We start from the raw sequence: 17,316 nt of genomic DNA on the forward strand, positions 1-17,316 counted from the left end.
ATCCAAATCATCTAGCTATTGAGTAATAATCCCATATAGTCCCACGTGATATCGTACCTTTGCTGTCCTCTCTGCATCCGCCATTCCAAGTACCTTCCACACCAGGACAGCCACCTCATAAACCGCCAAGTTAAATACACACAATATTAACATCCGAGCACGGAGTACGGAGTACAAGAAAAAGGAAACAAAAAGATCGGAAGGGGAAGTAGGTTCCCGGCGCAAGTTCGGTGCGTGACGCTGATCCGGTCGATTACGGTCGATTAGGGTTTCTGCATTGGAGATCATGTTGGTATTTGTGGATCTGGGTCAGATCGGATCGTCTTGTGAGTTCAGTGTTTTACTGTATGTCGGTATGTCTTGGTGATGTGCATTGTGCAGAGTACTTTTGTTTGTCGGATCCGAGTAGGCTAGAATGGGGATGGGGATGGACCTGCGTCATTGTGTTATTGGTTTTTATTGGAGTTGATCTTGGAAAGAGGTAGGTGCTATAGAGCGAATTGCGGAGCTAGATGGTTTGTATATCTCTGAGAAATTGCCGGGTAGAAGTATTGTATACCATGTCACAGCATAGCATCTTTGTGGTATACCATCCAGCATCATACTCGCAGGCTCGTAGACCGCCAGTGCAAATCTTAGATGCGAATTTGGAAGGTTTGTGTTTGTGGATCATCCTCTGCCAGTGCTGACAATTCTTAAACTTTATTAACACCATAGCCCAGCCCTGCGCTTAGGGCTAGATCGACAGATCATTCTGCCAGGTACATCTCTACATTAGCCCTCGTCCTTCACCGTACTTTGGTCAAATGTGAGACGCCGATAACATTGATTCAATGGAAAGCCCCATATGCATTGTACAGGATATAGAACAGGACTGGCGGACTCGAACAGCCATGCAGGTAGAATAATACATGATAGATAAAAGAAAAGAAATAGTAGAAAAGCATCGCTCGACAAAAGATCGTCTCTTCCCCTTTTTAACGCTTAACCCAGGTAGGCATCTTGCGGGCCTTGACGTGACCAGGCTTCTTCCTCTCCACGCGACGGGCATCGACGGTAATAACACCAGCTAGAAGAGAAAAAAAGGTAATTGTCAGCATATGCTACACAACATGGCATAATGTAAAAAGCTTTTTCAAGATCAACATACCCTTTCGCAGAACAGGCTTCAAGGCAGGCTCGTGCATCAACAAAGCTCGTCCAATAGCCAGCGTAATAGCCTCGGCCTGGCCAGTCACACCGCCGCCTCGAACCGTAATCCACGCATTATACTTATCCAACCGCTGTGTGCAGCGCAGCGCCCACAATGCACTCTCCCGATCATGCACCCGCTGGAAGGCCTCGACCAGCGACTTGCCGTTGACGATGACCTCGCCCTCGCCCTCGACCAACTGCACAACGGCAGTCGACTCCTTACGCTTGCCCTTGGCGCGTGCGCGGCCATTCTCGTCCACCGTCCGTTGCACATGCTGCACGGCGTATGGGTTTCCCGGACGCAGGAAGGACTCGAGCGTGCGCTTGACGTCGCCGGGGACCATCTCGGGCTGAATACGGTTCAATCGCTGCAGGATCTTGACCAGACTCTTGTATTTCTTCATCGGCACCGGTTCGCCCACGTAGTCACGGAACTGGGCCAGCTTGAACCAGGCCATGCGCGGTGCGTCGCCGGCAGCGACGGTCGGGAGCGAGGCGTACTTGGCTTGCAGGGACTCCAGCTTCAGGACGTGGTCGATGAAGCGAGGGCTGCCGGAGAAATAGGAGGGAGAGGCGGGGACAATACGGGCTGGACGACGGGAGAAGTTTGTAAAGTCGATTTCGGGGGCTGCTGGGGCTTGCTCTTGTGTCGCGAGGGCCGATGGTTGCTGGCCTTCTACTTCGGTCGCATAAGTCCGGGTCTGTCGGGCCAGGCAGCGGGTTACCGGGCGGGATGTTGTTGATGAGTGTAGCCGCAGAGCCTGGAAGGCCTGGGTGAGGCCATTGGGCGTAGGCCGGGCCATTGTGAATGGGGGAGAATATGGGTGTTGTATGGAACCTCTCGTAGTCCGCGGACTGAGTCTCAACTTCTCGAACTTCCGGCGCTGTTTTTCCCGCCACGTGACTTTGTGCAAGAATAGTTCCTCCGAGACCCGACGGGTGGGATCCGCACAAAATTTCATCTGCCCCTCTCCTTCGACTTTCCTTTCTTTTCTCTCCTCATCACACATCCCTTGCTTTCAAAATGTCTTTCGGAAAGCTCTACGGTCTCGCTGTACGTTCCTTCTTAAGCTTCTGATTTCCCCTTGACTCCTTCTAACCTGCTTTTCTTCACAGGAGAACGGTCGTACCATCGCCGTCCTGGTCGCTGCCAAGCACAACGACCTCGACATCGAGCTGGTCGAGACCAAGCCCAACTCTGCCGCCAACAACAGCGCTGAGTACCTCAAGGTCCAGCCCCTTGGAAAGATCCCCGCCTTCGAGGGTTCCAATGGCTTCACTCTCTCCGAGGTTATCGCCATCGCCATCTACGGTATGTTGATGACAGCTGTTTTTTTCAAGCTCGGACAATTACCACTTTGCCACTCTCACGCCACCACCACCATCAAATTGCCCCCTGTTTTTCATGATGAGATCAATCAAATTACTAGTTATCCCTGGCAGAACTACACTGTTGAGATTAACACACTCTGATCAAAAACACTACTCGAGAAATTTTGAGTACCCCGCTATCTTGAGGGGGAAATTTTTTTTCTCGGGAGGGGGGATTTTTGGGCGGAACTTGGGCTTTCCGACTAAGCTCCCACCCCCACCTGTCTTCCCCCCTTTTCCCCTTGAGCACATTGTCCCATCACTGCCCCTGATTGCATGATTCAAATTGTGGATCCCACTACTGTTGCCGAGAAAAAACCTCAACTAACTTGTTTTGGTTATAGTGACCTCCCAGAACGAGAAGACCACCCTTCTCGGCAAGACCAAGCAGGACTATGCTTCCATCGTCCGCTGGATGTCCTTTGCCAACGGCGAGCTCCTCCCCAAGGTCGGCTCCTGGTACCGCCCCCTCCTCGGTCTCGACCCCTACAACAAGAAGACCGTCGATGAGATCTCCAAGGCTGCCCTGAAGACCATTGCCGTCCTCGAGCAGCACCTCACTGCCAACACCTACCTGGTCGGCGAGCGCATCACCCTGGCTGATCTCTTCACTGCCTCCCTCCTGACCCGTGCCTTTGCCACCGTCCTTGACAAGCAGTTCCGCTCTGAGAACCCCGCCGTCACCCGCTGGTACAACACCATCATTGCCCAGGCTGCCTTCAAGGCTGTCGTCCCCTCCCCCGTCTTCGCCGAGGAGGTTATCAAGTACACTGCCCCCAAGAAGGAGGAGAAGCCCAAGCCCGCTGCTGCCCCCGCTGCCGCTGCTGAGGAGCCTGCCCCCGCCCCCAAGGCCAAGCACCCCCTCGAGGCCCTTGGCAAGCCCACCCTCATCCTCGATGAGTGGAAGCGCCAGTACTCCAACGAGGACACCCGTCCCGTTGCCCTCCCCTGGTTCTGGCAGAACTACAAGCCCGAGGAGTACTCCCTCTGGAAGGTTGACTACAAGTACAACGAGGAGCTCAAGCTCACCTTCATGGCCAACAACCTGATCGGTGGCTTCCACGCCCGTCTTGAGGCTTCCCGCAAGTACCTCTTCGGTGCCCAGTCCGTCTACGGTGCCAACTACGCCTGCGTCATCAAGGGTGTCTTCCTTGTCCGCGGCCAGGAGGCTCTCCCCGCCTTCGATGTCGCTCCCGACTGGGAGTCCTACAACTTCGAGAAGCTCGACCACACCTCCGAGGCTGACCGCAAGTACGTCGAGGACATGTGGGCCTGGGACGTCCCCGTCACTGTCGACGGCAAGACCCTCGAGCACGCTGACGGCCACGTCTTCAAATAAGCGTGTGCATAAAGCACTCCTTTCTCCTTTCTCAATGAATACCCCCTGGAGAGCGATATCTGATCATTTACTGACATTTGTGTCCCGCTCATCCTTTCTCCCTATTCTTTCATGCTACCCGCGCCTCGATTTCGGGGCCGGGAGTTAAAATGTTTCCCCCCCTTTACACTCCTACCCCACCCATCTTCTTTTTCATGTGTCGATGTGGTTCATGTTCACGGTTATGATATGTTGTGATGCGAGATGAGATGAATGACTTGCGTAGTCTAGGTTGCCATAGTGCACTTGGATGCGTGGTCGCTGCTAGGTTACTACGTCTAGCTATCAATAAACGAATCGGGACTTGGTCTTGATGAATTTATTTGGGAATACTTTCTTCGTAAACTGTAGAATCAATGTAAATCGTAACGTTCCCGAGTATGTCCTGTGGAAGGCTGCGTGCCTGTGATGGCTAATGTCCGGCATAAGTGCCTCTTAACAGCTGAACTATATACTTACCTCCTGCTTAAAGCCCCTTGCCCAAGAACCCATGTGGTATTTTCTAGTCAATACATGACTTTGATTACCATAGACCAGAATCATGGCGTGCGATTACCTCCATAGGGGCTGTCTAATTTGTTTAGGATGTTGATTATGAAGGCTTAGGTAGTATGTCGTGCGTTGTGATAAAGTCTTGTACCTGGCCCGCCATGAACTCTAATCCTACCTTCCATATCAAACTACCTAGGGAAATCCAAGTCCAATACATTCTTCTCCAGTGCAAATGGTACAATTATCATCACAACCCGAAGCAGAGAAGTGGCATCTAGGCTCGTCGAAGATCGGAACATTATTGACATCAAACCGATGACTGACAAAGATGGAGTGACTCTCTTCGAGAAGAAGCTAGGAACACAGGCTGAAGAGGAAGCTGTCATTGAGCTTGTCACGGCCTTAGATCTGATACCACTGGCTATTGTGCAAGCAGCAGCATATATCAAGCAAAGGGCCCCACAATGCTCTGTACAGCAGTACCTTGAGCAATTCCGCAAGGGTGACCGCAAAAGAACCAAACTTTTGGAAAAAGAAGGGGGACGACTTCGCCGAGACTAGGAAGCTCAGCACTCAGTCATGGTTACCTGGCATATGACATTTGACCATCTCCGGCAGACCAGGAGATCTGCCGCAGATCTACTCTCTCTGATGAGTTTCTTCGATCGACAAGGGATCCCCGAATGTTGTCTTCGAAAAACCAGAACTCAGGCAGGGGTTGAAGACGATAATGATACGAGTCAAGAGGTCGCTGATAGTGTTTCCGCGGTATCAGGTATTGACGATGAAGAATTTGAAGAAGATATCCGAAAATTATGAAACTTCTCCTTGGTTTTTCCCACTTCAGACCCGGCCATCTTTGTAATGCATCGGCTTGTGCAACTTGCCAAGTTTCCAGCAGAAGATCTCGACCGTGAGAGCTGGAGGAAATGTCACTCTCTGTACCCGCATGTCTAATTGACGATGTCCCAATAGCCGGACTTGGATGATTGCCTGGATAACTTGTCAATTTTGCAACTCAATGTAGGTTTTTTTGCGATGCAAAACTTCAAAAAGGGTGCCCAGAACTTGCTAATCGCAGCAAAATCAATCACTTCAAAAAGCTACTCGGCCCCGTATACCTAAAGACACTAAATAGCGCGGTCGATTTAGGTCTCTGTTACAAAATGTTACGACTATTATTAGACGGAGAGAAATTACTTGTTCTAACCGTGGACGCTCTACGCAGGATATTGGGTGATGAAGACCCTTATACACTGTTTAGTATATATACATTGGGAGCAATATACTAGCAACAGAATCGATTATAGGAGGCAGAAGCACTGTACCAAGAAGTTGCCACGACCCAAAAGAGATTGTTGGAGTCTGGGCAATCTGAAAGTCTATCTGGTATGGCTGATCTGGCAAGAGTGTATCGAGCACAGGGTCAATTGCAAGATGCAGAGGAACTGCTCAAGCGAGTGGTGGGCACCAAGGGGAATACCTTTGGTTCTGAGCATCCTAGGACTCTAGAGAGCATGAATAGCTTGGCATCAGTATACCACGACCAAGGCAGATACCACGAGGCCGAAGCGCTATGTACGCAAGTCATCGATACTGGCAGCAGGGCGCTTGGGACCGGTCATTTTATCACTATTTCGGCCATGGTCCAACTAGTAGCATGGCATATGAAACAAGGCTCATGGTCAAAGGCCGAAGTGATACTCATAGAAGCCACAGATACATGCAAAAAGGGCACTCGGTGAGGAGCACCCCTTCACTCTGAATTTGATGGCCGTTTTGGCACAAACATACGGGCACCAGGACCGATGGATAGAGGCAGAGCCTCTATACATAGACCTTTTCAACTTTCACAAGTGCGTACATGGAGCCGAACACCCTGTGACGTTGGACTCTATGAATGATCTTGCCATCACCTGGAGTGTTATAGATCGAGATGCGAATGGTCGAAAGTTGATGACACAATGTGTGGAGATGCGGACGAGAATCCAAGATCCAGACCATCCTGACACTAAGCGAAGCGCTGAATTTCTCATGAAATTGCGGATGGAGGACTTGGATATCAAGGAACAATCTGGATTATTGGAATCAGCAGAGAGATGAGAGGCACGGAAGGGGCCTACTGCGATTTTTCTTAGTTTCTGTCTAGCAAATGTTGCTCATTGAGATGATTCTATTGCCCTTGAGATTTTCATGAAAGTCTCATACAATTTTGAATGAGCAATTTGATACCATCTGTCGTCGTAAACCACAGATGCTGAGTGTAACCAAGAACAGAGGGCTTTCGAGTCTCACTGCACTCAATATAGTAGACCTCTATTACGAATCACCCTCCTCAACTTGCTGTATTGTCAATATTACCTCCACATTATACTAGGCTAACCGAGAAACTATCAATGTCCCAGGTTACTGTTTTCTATATACGTTAGTATCAAAACAATCTTCATCACATAAGCCAAGTCCTAACCAAATCTAGCACTATGGTTCCAATCGTCAACGAAGTCTCCGCCGTCCAATCCGCAATCCTCTTCATCCCCTTCATGCTCAGCGTCGTCGGCGGCTTCATGCTCGCCGGCTTCGGAACCGCCATAACAGGATACTACACACCATTCGTCTACGCAGCTTCAATCCTCATGTCCCTAGGGACCGGTCTCCTAACAACCGTCCATCCCCATCAAACCACACGCGCAAAATGGGTCGGATTCCAGATCCTCTGCGGAGCTGGGATTGGTCTCGGAGAAGAGCAGGGTTTATATATGGTGTAGACGACGCTTGCAGAAGATGACGTTGCAACTGGGATTGGTCTTATTTTGTTTGCCCAGACGTTTGGAGGAGCGTTGTTTGTTTCTGTTGCGCAGGCGGTTTTCTTGCAGAGTATTGGGAAAGCGTTGAAGGCGCTGGCGCCGGGTTTGGATGCTGAGTCTGTTTTGGATGGACAGGCGAGGGAAACACCGGAGTTACAAGCTGTTTATGCTGTGGCGATTAAAGATGCTCTTCGTGTCGGACTTGTACTAGCAACAGTCTCGAGTCTAGGTGCAGTGTTGTACGATTGGAAAAGTCTGAAGAATAAGAGCGATGATGGAAACGGGGAACAGAGCAGGGGCAATGTTCTGGAACATGGAGTAGAGGGTCAGACGGAGGATAAAGATTGATCAGGACTAGTTTAATGCCTATATAGAGGACACCAGCCCACTTGGTGGCAGCCAAAGTTGCCGTATTACAGAATGTGGCATTTATAAGTTACTCAATGCATACCTTAATTCGCACCCTTTACACGAGTCAATGCACATAAAATACACAAACAAAAAGCTTTACAATAGCTTCCTACAATATCTCCTCAAAAACACATTAAACCCTCAATCCCGATGCTACCTCAAAACTCCACAAAACTCCATCCACCGGGTATCCAGTGACATGACAAGAGAACAGAAAACAATCAAACAAAGATCTCAAACAGAGATCTCACAAAGAGATATTCCAGGTTTACCACCTTTACCTCTTAAGCTTGATTCCAAGGCCCTCCTCCAGCCTATCAAGCAACGTATTCCGGGACGCAGTAGACGTAGCCGGCGAGACGGAGCGTCTTCCATCATCGGTCACCGGTGACAAGGGCCGGTTGCTTGGGTTTGCCGGGAAGTGACGCTCTCCCTGGCCATCCAACCCCTGCTGAAGCTGTCGCATGGAGGGTGGACTTGACTCAAGCGACCGACCCTGGTTGTACTCGGACCAAGACTTATCCAAGGACAGAGAAGCGTTGCATGGCTCCACGGTGACCTGAGAGGGGACATTGTCTAGGATGGAAGGTCCTGCATGGTCGTTGGGCGGAGAATATGGGGGGTCATAGTGAAGACTCTCCTCATCCTCCAACGGGTCATCAGCGACCTCGGTGTTGGATTGAAGCTTAGGGCGAAGGTTGTGCCGCTTTCCACCCGTGTTATCGATGGTGTTTTTGCGCGCGTTGGGCTCGAGTTCACGCTCGACATCAAGTTCCTGCGCCCAGAGGGGCTTTTTTTGCCCTTCTTGGGACGGGTGGGCTTAGTGACACCCGCAGGCTCGGGACTGGTGGGATCCGCCTTACCAGTGGCTTTAGTTGAAGGCTGAGGCTGAGCCTGGGTCTTCTGGGCAAGCTGGTTGGCGGCTGCGAGGGCAGCTTTGGCAGCCTTCTTCTCCTTCTTGCGGGCCTTTCGTCTCAGACGCGTTGCCTCCTTGGGGTCGAGTTGAGAGGTAATGGAGGGTACTTCATCGAGGTCGATGGGGTTGGCAGAGGTACCAGGGGCCGAGGTAGCCAGGAGACTCATACCACCGTCTTCCTCGTCATCGAAGTCTTCTTCAGGTCCGAGTTCAAGGTCCAAGAGGCTAGCTTCACCTTGTGCGACACGCTCGTTCCATTGACGGAGTACTTTACTCACGTCGTCGTGACGGGACAGGACGTCGAGTTTAGCGAGGACTCTGGTGAAGAGGTCTGATTCGTCGATGTTGGGGTCGTTGGTGAACTCGGGGATCTCGAGGATATTGAATGGCTCACTGAGAGCTTTGAGTTTGCTGTCATCAATGAGGATGGTGTTTGTCTGGTCCCAGCGGTGACCTGGAGGGAACGCTCCGGCCTGCTGCCGAATTCGGTTCTTCTTGCTATGTTTGCCTCCGGTCCGTTTGGGCGGGGCGGCTGGCTTGACGTCCTCATTTCCTGGATACACAGCTTGAATCTCAGGGGCAGCCCACACCTTGCGCAGTTCCTTGTACACCTGCAACTTGGCATTGTATTGCACCGGGGTGAGGCCAAACTTGTCACGGCCCCACAATGCCACCATGCGTTTGCGCTTCTCAGCATCGAACAACTTGTCACAGACAGCGTTCAAGGTAGGTGGCTTTGAACTTGTCCAGATCATGACTGAGTATTTAGTGGTCAGTTCATCGAGGAATTCGTCCAGACCGTGGCGACGAGCAAATACTGGAGGCAATTTGCGGTGTTTGCGGAAGATCAGAGTGCCGTTCAGATCGAGGATGATGAGCAAGGGTCGTCGTGATGGAGACGTCTGTGGTGGTTTCGATGCTTGTAACATGTACTCCTTCGTCGGTGATGGCCTCTTCATCGGCGGTGTTGGTGATCGTGCCCTCCGTGGCGGAACGGCATTCGAAGGTTGCGCCGTTGGTCCAGCCGTTGTACTCATGTTCTGAGTCTGCATAGGCTGCATTGGGTTGAATGGCGGCATCATTGGGAAAGGGGGTACATTTCCCATGGCATTTTGGGTGAAGAACATCGGATTGAAGAATGGGTAGGGTTGTTGGAGTTGTGTTGTAGTCATCGACTGACTATTCGCATTCACGGGATTCCACATGGGCACATTGAATGCGCCGAATGCGCTTGAAGGCGAAGCTGGGGTATTCCCGCTCGGCAATTGTCCTCCATCATTGAAATTTCCACTAGCTGGGTGGTTGGACATGGGCATTGACGCGTATGGAGCAGACACGTTGACTGTTGATCCGGACCCATATGGCATCATTGGGTTTCCTTGCGCGCCATGATCCAGCACACGCCGATACGCAGCATTGTGATTTCCGGTATGCGGCAGGTCATAACCACCGGTCGACGCATTGAAAGCAGGCACTTGAGCCGGCCACGATGGGGGCTTCTTCTGTTGACCGTCCATGTTGCCCATTATGGCATCCGGCGCATTTGCATGCTGCGGGGTTTGAACGGGAGCAGCCAAGTCCGCAGCGTCATGTACACGCTTCTGCCGTTTCTGTTTGATAGGAGCCAGCTTGAACGATATTTCCGAACTGCGCACAATAGACCCGTCTGCATGTGGGAGGTAGGTGATCGCGTCCCGAGTTGGTACGGAGTGGGTGATAAGCTATTTCGATATCGGTGTTAGCCCGGGCAATCAAGGTAAGTAACAGCAGCTCCCAGAAAAATCCACAACACCATGCACTAACCGGAATTTTCTGAGCAAAGCAACCAGGCCTCCTAGATTGAGCTAAGAGGTTCCACGATCGCGCGGTGCAGGTCGAGCGTGACATCGACTGCGCGACGGAGTGGATGTTGACGGGGCAATCGGCGGGAAAAAAAGAGGGTGCTAATCTTATCGCGTTGACCGCCCGCACGGCAATATTTTTCTTTTTCGGAAGATGATTTCGAACTCGAATTGACCTACGCTCGCCGAGAATACGCAAATATGGCTATTACAGATATGCTGAACCGCCGAGTGCGGGCTCGGCCTGATGATGAAGACGATGTGTACTCGGAGCAGTCCAATATGGGTGACGAGCCTTCCCAGGACGAGGCCGAGGAGGAAGAAGAGGATTCTGATGCCGATCTGCAAGCCGGTGATGTACGTACGAGTCTGCGAATGACAGAAAGCTCAATCACTAACGAAGACTACCTGCTAAAGTCGCAAGATGAAGGATCAGAGGATGATGACTCAAACCAAGATTCAGACGAGGATAACGACAATGCCTCAGCCTTCTCAGAAGAAGAAGAGGACTCCGATGCAAACGACGACATCCAAGCATCCCTAAGCAACATCTCCTTCGGCGCCCTAGCCAAAGCCCAAGCCAGCATGGGCCCCAAGAAAACCAAGACAAAAGCCACCAAATCCACCCCCGAAACGACCTCAACCGCCTCCCCACTCGACGACATCCGCGCCCAAATCCGCGCCGCCCGTGAACAAAAGCGCGAAGCCGCAGCCGCAGCCTTGGCCAAAGACAGCACCTCGAAAGAAAAGAAAGCAGCGCGGGCCTCCAAACACGCACCAATGGTACAATCCTCTAAATACGCCGTCTCCCGGAAACGCGTCATCGTCGAACCACCAGCAACCGCCAAAGCGCGCGACCCCCGCTTCGACGCAGCAGTCATGGGCCACAGCGGCAAGGGACTGAACTCCAAGGCCTCGGAAAAGAACTACGCCTTCCTAGAAGAATACCGGGCCTCGGAACTGCGCGATCTAAAGCGACAAATGGCGCAGACGAAGAACCCCGAAGCCAAAGAAGCGCTGAAGCGACAGATCCGGTCAGCGACGGATCAGCAGAAGGCGAGGGAAAACCGGAAGCGGGAGGAGGCTGTTATTTCGGAGCATAAGAAGAAGGAGAAAGAGGCTATTCGGGATGGAAAGAAGAGTACGCCGTACTACTTGAAGAAGTCTGATTTGAAGAAGCAGGTTATGCAGAAGAAGTATGAGGAGATGGGATCGCGGGATCGGGCTAAGGCGTTGGAGCGGAGGAGGAAGAAGATTGCTTCAAAGGAGAGGAAGGATATGCCTATGGAGAGACGGGGATGGGAGGGGATGGGTGGTGGTGGTGAGCCTCCTGCGAGAGGTGGCGGTGGGAAGAGGAGACGACTTGAGTAGATACCCAACTTGTGCCTTTTGATTTTCGATACAACGCTTTTGAACAGGTTCAATGGAATCACCGAGTACTAGTCATTAAGTTCCGTAATATACTATCAAGGTCCGAGGTAATAACAAACCAAATCCTACTGGGGATTCTCCCTCAACCCTGACCCAAGGAAAATATACTCCAATGAAAATAAGAATCATAGAAAAATGGAATCAGAAAAAGTGATCTCGATCAAAAGAAAATCCGTTCAAAAATGCTGAATTCCCAATGAAAAAAAGGAGATGAACATCCAGAAAATAGGTATATGGCAAAAAAGACACCCAACGCCTAATGCGAAGCAAATGCAAGAGATTCTCGGTCATAGACAAGACCAAACCCAAGACAGAGCAAGCAAAAACATAAAAAAACAGACCCTTTTTTCCAAGTAAGCCTTCACAGAGGCTCACCCCCTGTTGTACCGTAGGTATAGATGAGATGGGATATAAACATCAATGTCATGTAAACAACAAAAAAATAGAACAGAACAAGAAAAACCTGGGACCCTGATACTCAAATCATCAAGATGAGGCGGGCAGGTAGATATTGAAAAAAGAAGTTCGAACATGGCAAGTCATCCTGTTCAAATAACCAGATGGAGGCTGAGGAAGAGAGAGCCGGTAGAGCGACGAAAATATGCTCCACCAGGACTCATTTTTTAGATTCGGGCTTGCCGAAGGAGGGGAGGGGGTCAGCGCAACCACATTCAGAGCCAGATGAGTCTCACACATAGCCACATTGTGATGACCCATCCAGTATCATGTGGAGGCTGTTTACTAGTGCAGCGATGGTGTAAACTGCACTACTTCAAGAGTGGAACAAATCCCAAGCGCGGGCACACAGACCCAAAAACTCTTCCTTCTTTCTCCGCTGAGTCTCTGGCGAGTCCCTGCCTGCGCCAAACGGACCAGGGAAGGTAGAGTTTGGCCCCATAGCCGCAGCAGGATTAGGTCTGCTGTGAGGATCGGGGCCGTGGCCTAGGGGCGGGCTTCCATTGTCCTGCTCATATTCGCTCCGGGGGCGACGGCGAGCAGTGGGATCGGTGGAGTACATTGGAGGAGCCGGGGGTGCGCTGGGGGCTGGTTCACAGACCAACGGCGCGGTCTTGGGGGCCATGTGGCCGGCATGGGGCGATGGGGGAGTAGGGGGTTGGTGACCACCGTAGTGCACGATACGGGGAAGTAGCTCTTCCCGACCACCGGACATTTCCTGGACTGCCTCCTCGGCGGAGCGGTATTCCCGTGGCCGGGTGGGTGTTTGGGACATGTTACCAGGTAGACCGGGGGATGGCAGTGGCGCCAGGTTTGACTGGGAGGAGTTGCTGCTGGATGCATTTGGGTACAAACTGGGGCGGTCCCGATCACGGTCACGGCCACCCAGTGTATCTGAACCAAAGACATCGGAGAGAGGAGGAAGGCGGTTGTTGGTTTGAGTAGCGGGAACGTGGTGCATATGCGATGTCGAGCCTAGCGTCGGGCTCTGGTTGACGATATGGCGGGTCAATGGCTGAGGTTGATACCGACCAGTAAAAGTCTGGTTCAACGGGGCGGATTGAATCACTCGCTCATTGGCGAACTGAGAAGCAGACGGAGGGACGATGGAAAGACCGGGAGGAGGGCGTCGCTTAGAGCCGGATTTTGGCACGGCCATGAATTTCGACTCGGACGGTTTAACTCCCTCGGGACCTTCATCCTTGGCGGATTTCTGTAACCGCGCCTCGATTATTGACCGCTGCTGATCCCGTACTGACATGCTGCGCTGCAGCTGTTCTCTCATCACCGGATCATGCGTCTGGAAGCCGGGCGACAGACAAGCCAGTCCTACATTTTGCATGGTGAAACCTTCCCTGGCGGTCATTGGTCCTCCCGGTGGACGCACCTGGAGGCCACTGGAAGACGGGAGGCTGGTCGACAAGTCCAACTTTCGGGGCCGAGGGCGACTCTGCATGCGCGGCGACGATGGCGGTTCCTTCTTCACGGTAATCCTTGGGCCGGTGCTACCTTGAGAGCTATAGCGAGCGAAGATTAGCATTGCGCATTCTTTCTGTATACTCCGGGGCCATCCTCCGATCTTCGCATATCCAGAATTCAAAACTTACGGAGACGACGGATCTTTCCGCTCGGGGGTGCCTCTGGCCGGGCCATCTTGAGATGTGGTCGACATGCGCGAAGGGGAGGAATTCGCCGGTCCGCCGGCTGGCGGAGCCAAGGTCGGGCAGTTCTTCGGACTTGGGTCGCGGGTGGTATGTGGTGAGGACAACGGAGCTGCCGTCGCGGATGCAACTGCCGTTGACATGGTGTTGCTGCCGACGTAGGGGAAAAGAAAGAGCCCGGGGACTTGCAGTCGTAACTTGCGGTGAACCCGGAGAGTATCGCGATTCAACAAGCACCGACTATATAGTCGCAGCTCGAATGAGTTGGGGTATATTAATACAACGGCGCGGGATCAGCGACCAACGACCCCCTCGAAGAAGAGGTGAAGCATCAATGGACGATGGGAGGCGTAGAAAGCAAGGCGACCCCGACGTGGTAGGCTTCGTTTGAGGCTTAGTTGAGGCTGACTCGGGATGATTTCAAGTCGGAGAGTTCCGCGAACAAAGAAATGTCGGCGGTTAGGTCAAAGAACTGGGATCCGGAGGGGCATGAACTGCCTGCCAGTCGTTTGTAGAGTAGAGAGTAGTGATGCAGGTGAGGAGAGAGGGTAGAGGGAGAGGAGGAGGGGGGAGGGCGGCAGTTCGGCGGCAAGCAGAGCGACTAGCTGTGAAAGGGAAGAAGGAAAAAAGTCCAGAGCGTCAAGCGAAAGAAATGGACCGAAGGAGGATTGAAGGGCGGAAATGAGGTGGTCGAGAGGAGGAGAGTAGTCGTTGAATGAATTGAGGGTCTGGCCCAGAAGGGGGAAAAAGGGAAAGACTGTCAAAAGTGCAGAGAACCAGGGGGCGGAGAGAAGTATAAGTACTTGGAGTTACTAGTAATAATGTATATGAGAAGAAGTACCTGTACCTGTGGACCCGACGCTCAAACATTTGCTGCAACCCGCAGTTGGGCCCGGCGTATCAGGATCGTCTGGCTGAGACACGACGTGTTTCTGTTTCTACCAGCTGAACCATCCTGTCCAATAAGCTGCTCGTGCGGATCTGCGACCGCCAGTGTTCCAGTCTTCGATAGTTTCATCTATGGAAATACATCCCCCCCCTGGTGGCTTATTAGGATGACTTGACCGGTCTCCTTCCACCGTATCCTATTCCCAATTGGGGTCACTAGAGCCTCCCGATTCTGCCTTGATTTGTCTCAGGATCTCAACTAGTTCTCCAGTTAGATTAACTGAGTACCTACTAAAATACATTCAAGAACAGGAACACTTCTCGAAGTAGAAAAAAAAAAAAGAGAAACGTCCCCACGAACTACGATAGGCAGTGGAACCCCCCTCCTCCCCCCCACTATAATACAAGCATGTCCACTGGAATTTTTTTAGCATCATGTCAGAAGCTCAGAACGAATGCGATCCGTGCTTCTTAATTTTATGGTCTGGCCCCCACGATCAGCAAAAGGTTTGTCACATATGGCATATTTCTGCGGGCGGACCTATATAGGTGTCATGTCCCGAAAAAGGCATATAGAATCCGAATCTATTGAACTAGCCCCAACACATTCTAATTACACTTACCGTCTTACAGTATGTACAGTAGTAGATCTATCTGAAATGAATCAGTTGCCCGTGTGGGTGTGAGAGATTAGACGGGGAATCCACTCAGCCCCGGTACTATTGCTTTTTGCAATCCTTGGAAGGGTTAAATCGTGCTGGGGCGCTGGGTTGGTGGCTTGATGTCTCCGCAGTTTCCACTCGCTCGTCAGATAAGCCAGATTTTATGATTCTGATTCTTTTCTGTGTTTCTGCTTGATAATCGATCAAAGTTTTTAGCTGACTGAGTTTTGGTCATGCCTCGGGTGGAAGTTCCTGTTCTCAGTGTTTCCAAGCATAATCCCTACGCGGTACATTATCCAACTAGGTTTTTTTTTAAAGAAAAAAACAACTAATACATCATTCTCATCCGAATGACTTCCATCCTGCGCTCCTCCAAAATCCAGCACCTAATCACACCCCCATCTAGCGACTCACATCGCATTCTACCACCAACACGGCGCCGCCGGCGCTTATAGGCGATCAGGGGGTGGATTCACAAATAGCGTGTGGCACCCGCAGGAAGATCCCTGTCAAGGGCAGTACAGCACTGTAGTTAGTGATTTCTAGTCACTAGTAAATACTCAGTCTTGGATCACTTTGGTACAGTATATAAATGTCCGAGGAAGCTCCGTAGTCTCTGAGTATATCAGTTAAGGACCTGCCCAACGAGGACGAGCTCAAAAGTCAAATCCTAGATGGACCTGATCCTGAACTTACATCTATGGAGTGTATACCCACTCGAATCCCCCACCATCTTGGCTACCAAACTGCTGGACCAACCATCCCATCCAGCAAAGCTCCCAACCAAGTTTCCTCCTGTAGCTGCCCGAGCTCAGGAACGGAACGCAAAGAAACTCGGACATCTCCACGGTCCCTCGTGTGGGTCAGCCTGACGCCTGTGGCTAGTACATACTGTAATGTAGCTAAGTACAGCCTACAAGGCAAAGTGGACTCTCGACTCACGGAACCCATTGCCGACCGCCCCTTAGTTATTAGTCCCTCCCGTAAAAAGTAATGTAGACCGCCAGCATGAAGCCGCAACGAAGCTATTGGCCGGCGCCCGCACGTCACTGCAAAGTTTGAACGAGACAAGTTCGACTCGCACGGATCACCGGGTGATGCGGCAAGCATTGAGCAAGTTGGCAGGGTCCGTTCTTTTTTATCTGCGCTAAACTGGTTCGAGTAGGAATGAGCCCTGCCGAGATGAGTAGTACAGTACTTATGTATGAAGGAGTACATTAGTTAGGCGATGGTTTGGTGGTTCGTCCAGGGTATAATCTTTTTTCGAATTACGGGAGAGGGTGCTGAGGTTGTATATACACCGGACTCGTCCTTGGTATGGTGGACGAAGTATATTGCCTGCTTAAGTAGTGTTTAACTTCTAGCTTGGGTGATAAACTTGGAACTGGACGTTCAAGGCTACAGTATTACATAGTACAGACTGTAACTATTCTTCATGGCCGAGCCGCTAGGTTTCGATGTTGGTCTGTGTGAGCTGTGGATTGATTCAGACCGCGTGGCGTTCTGATCTTTGTTTCTTTGTTAGCTCTCGGATGGTTCTTCATGCTCGGCTAATTACTGCAGGAATTAGGATACTCTTCCCCAATCACCATTCAGTATTTCCTACATGATTCATGTTGATTATCTAGCCGGCCTAGGTTTTTTTGGTCTGAAGGACTATGGATTCGACTGCTTCAGCCTCGGCATTCCGTGGAAGTCTTCACCACTGAGCGGAATATGTTTGAAGTATACGATCGCTACCACTTCGATGGTGCATTAGTGCTTTTAGCATAAATCTTCTTCCGTACATATTCCCTATATCTGTCACAGAT

The 17,316-nt window shown here is 51.3% G+C and overlaps 7 protein-coding genes across 7 annotated transcripts; 4 read left to right on the plus strand and 3 right to left on the minus strand.

The window, feature by feature from the left end:
* Positions 1-977: 977 nt before the first annotated feature.
* N7496_010814 (mitochondrial 37S ribosomal protein uS9m) lies at positions 978-1,997 on the minus strand (the record flags this gene model as incomplete). The annotated part of the gene is made up of 2 exons (XM_056703727.1): positions 978-1,069; positions 1,151-1,997. The coding sequence occupies 2 exons, from the start codon at positions 1,995-1,997 to the stop codon at positions 978-980; spliced, it is 939 nt and encodes a 312-aa protein (XP_056549687.1).
* Positions 1,998-2,218: 221 nt separating this feature from the next.
* On the plus strand, positions 2,219-3,904 carry N7496_010815 (putative translation elongation factor eEF-1 subunit gamma; the record flags this gene model as incomplete). The annotated part of the gene is made up of 3 exons (XM_056703728.1): positions 2,219-2,248; positions 2,311-2,506; positions 2,910-3,904. 3 exons carry the CDS (start codon positions 2,219-2,221, stop codon positions 3,902-3,904), a joined length of 1,221 nt encoding a protein of 406 aa, XP_056549688.1.
* An 846-nt stretch (positions 3,905-4,750) lies between these two features.
* N7496_010816 (TPR-like protein) lies at positions 4,751-4,996 on the plus strand (the record flags this gene model as incomplete). Its single annotated transcript, XM_056703729.1, has 1 exon — positions 4,751-4,996. One exon carries the CDS (start codon positions 4,751-4,753, stop codon positions 4,994-4,996), a length of 246 nt encoding a protein of 81 aa, XP_056549689.1.
* Positions 4,997-6,915: 1,919 nt separating this feature from the next.
* N7496_010817 (uncharacterized protein) lies at positions 6,916-7,587 on the plus strand (the record flags this gene model as incomplete). Its single annotated transcript, XM_056703730.1, has 2 exons — positions 6,916-7,165; positions 7,214-7,587. The coding sequence occupies 2 exons, from the start codon at positions 6,916-6,918 to the stop codon at positions 7,585-7,587; spliced, it is 624 nt and encodes a 207-aa protein (XP_056549690.1).
* A 340-nt stretch (positions 7,588-7,927) lies between these two features.
* N7496_010818 (NIF domain protein) lies at positions 7,928-10,453 on the minus strand (the record flags this gene model as incomplete). Its single annotated transcript, XM_056703731.1, has 3 exons — positions 7,928-8,451; positions 8,514-10,287; positions 10,370-10,453. 3 exons carry the CDS (start codon positions 10,451-10,453, stop codon positions 7,928-7,930), a joined length of 2,382 nt encoding a protein of 793 aa, XP_056549691.1.
* Positions 10,454-10,608: 155 nt separating this feature from the next.
* On the plus strand, positions 10,609-11,778 carry rrp36 (putative pre-rRNA processing protein; the record flags this gene model as incomplete). The annotated part of the gene is made up of 1 exon (XM_056703732.1): positions 10,609-11,778. The coding sequence occupies one exon, from the start codon at positions 10,609-10,611 to the stop codon at positions 11,776-11,778; it is 1,170 nt and encodes a 389-aa protein (XP_056549692.1).
* Positions 11,779-12,610: 832 nt separating this feature from the next.
* Positions 12,611-14,098, minus strand: N7496_010820 (uncharacterized protein; the record flags this gene model as incomplete). Its single annotated transcript, XM_056703733.1, has 2 exons — positions 12,611-13,811; positions 13,902-14,098. 2 exons carry the CDS (start codon positions 14,096-14,098, stop codon positions 12,611-12,613), a joined length of 1,398 nt encoding a protein of 465 aa, XP_056549693.1.
* Between the last annotated feature and the right edge of the window lie 3,218 nt (positions 14,099-17,316).

The sequence above is a fragment of the Penicillium cataractarum genome, assembly GCF_028827025.1.
Source record: "Penicillium cataractarum strain IBT 29864 chromosome Unknown utg000009l, whole genome shotgun sequence".
In the NCBI taxonomy this organism is placed as follows: domain Eukaryota; kingdom Fungi; phylum Ascomycota; class Eurotiomycetes; order Eurotiales; family Aspergillaceae; genus Penicillium; species Penicillium cataractarum.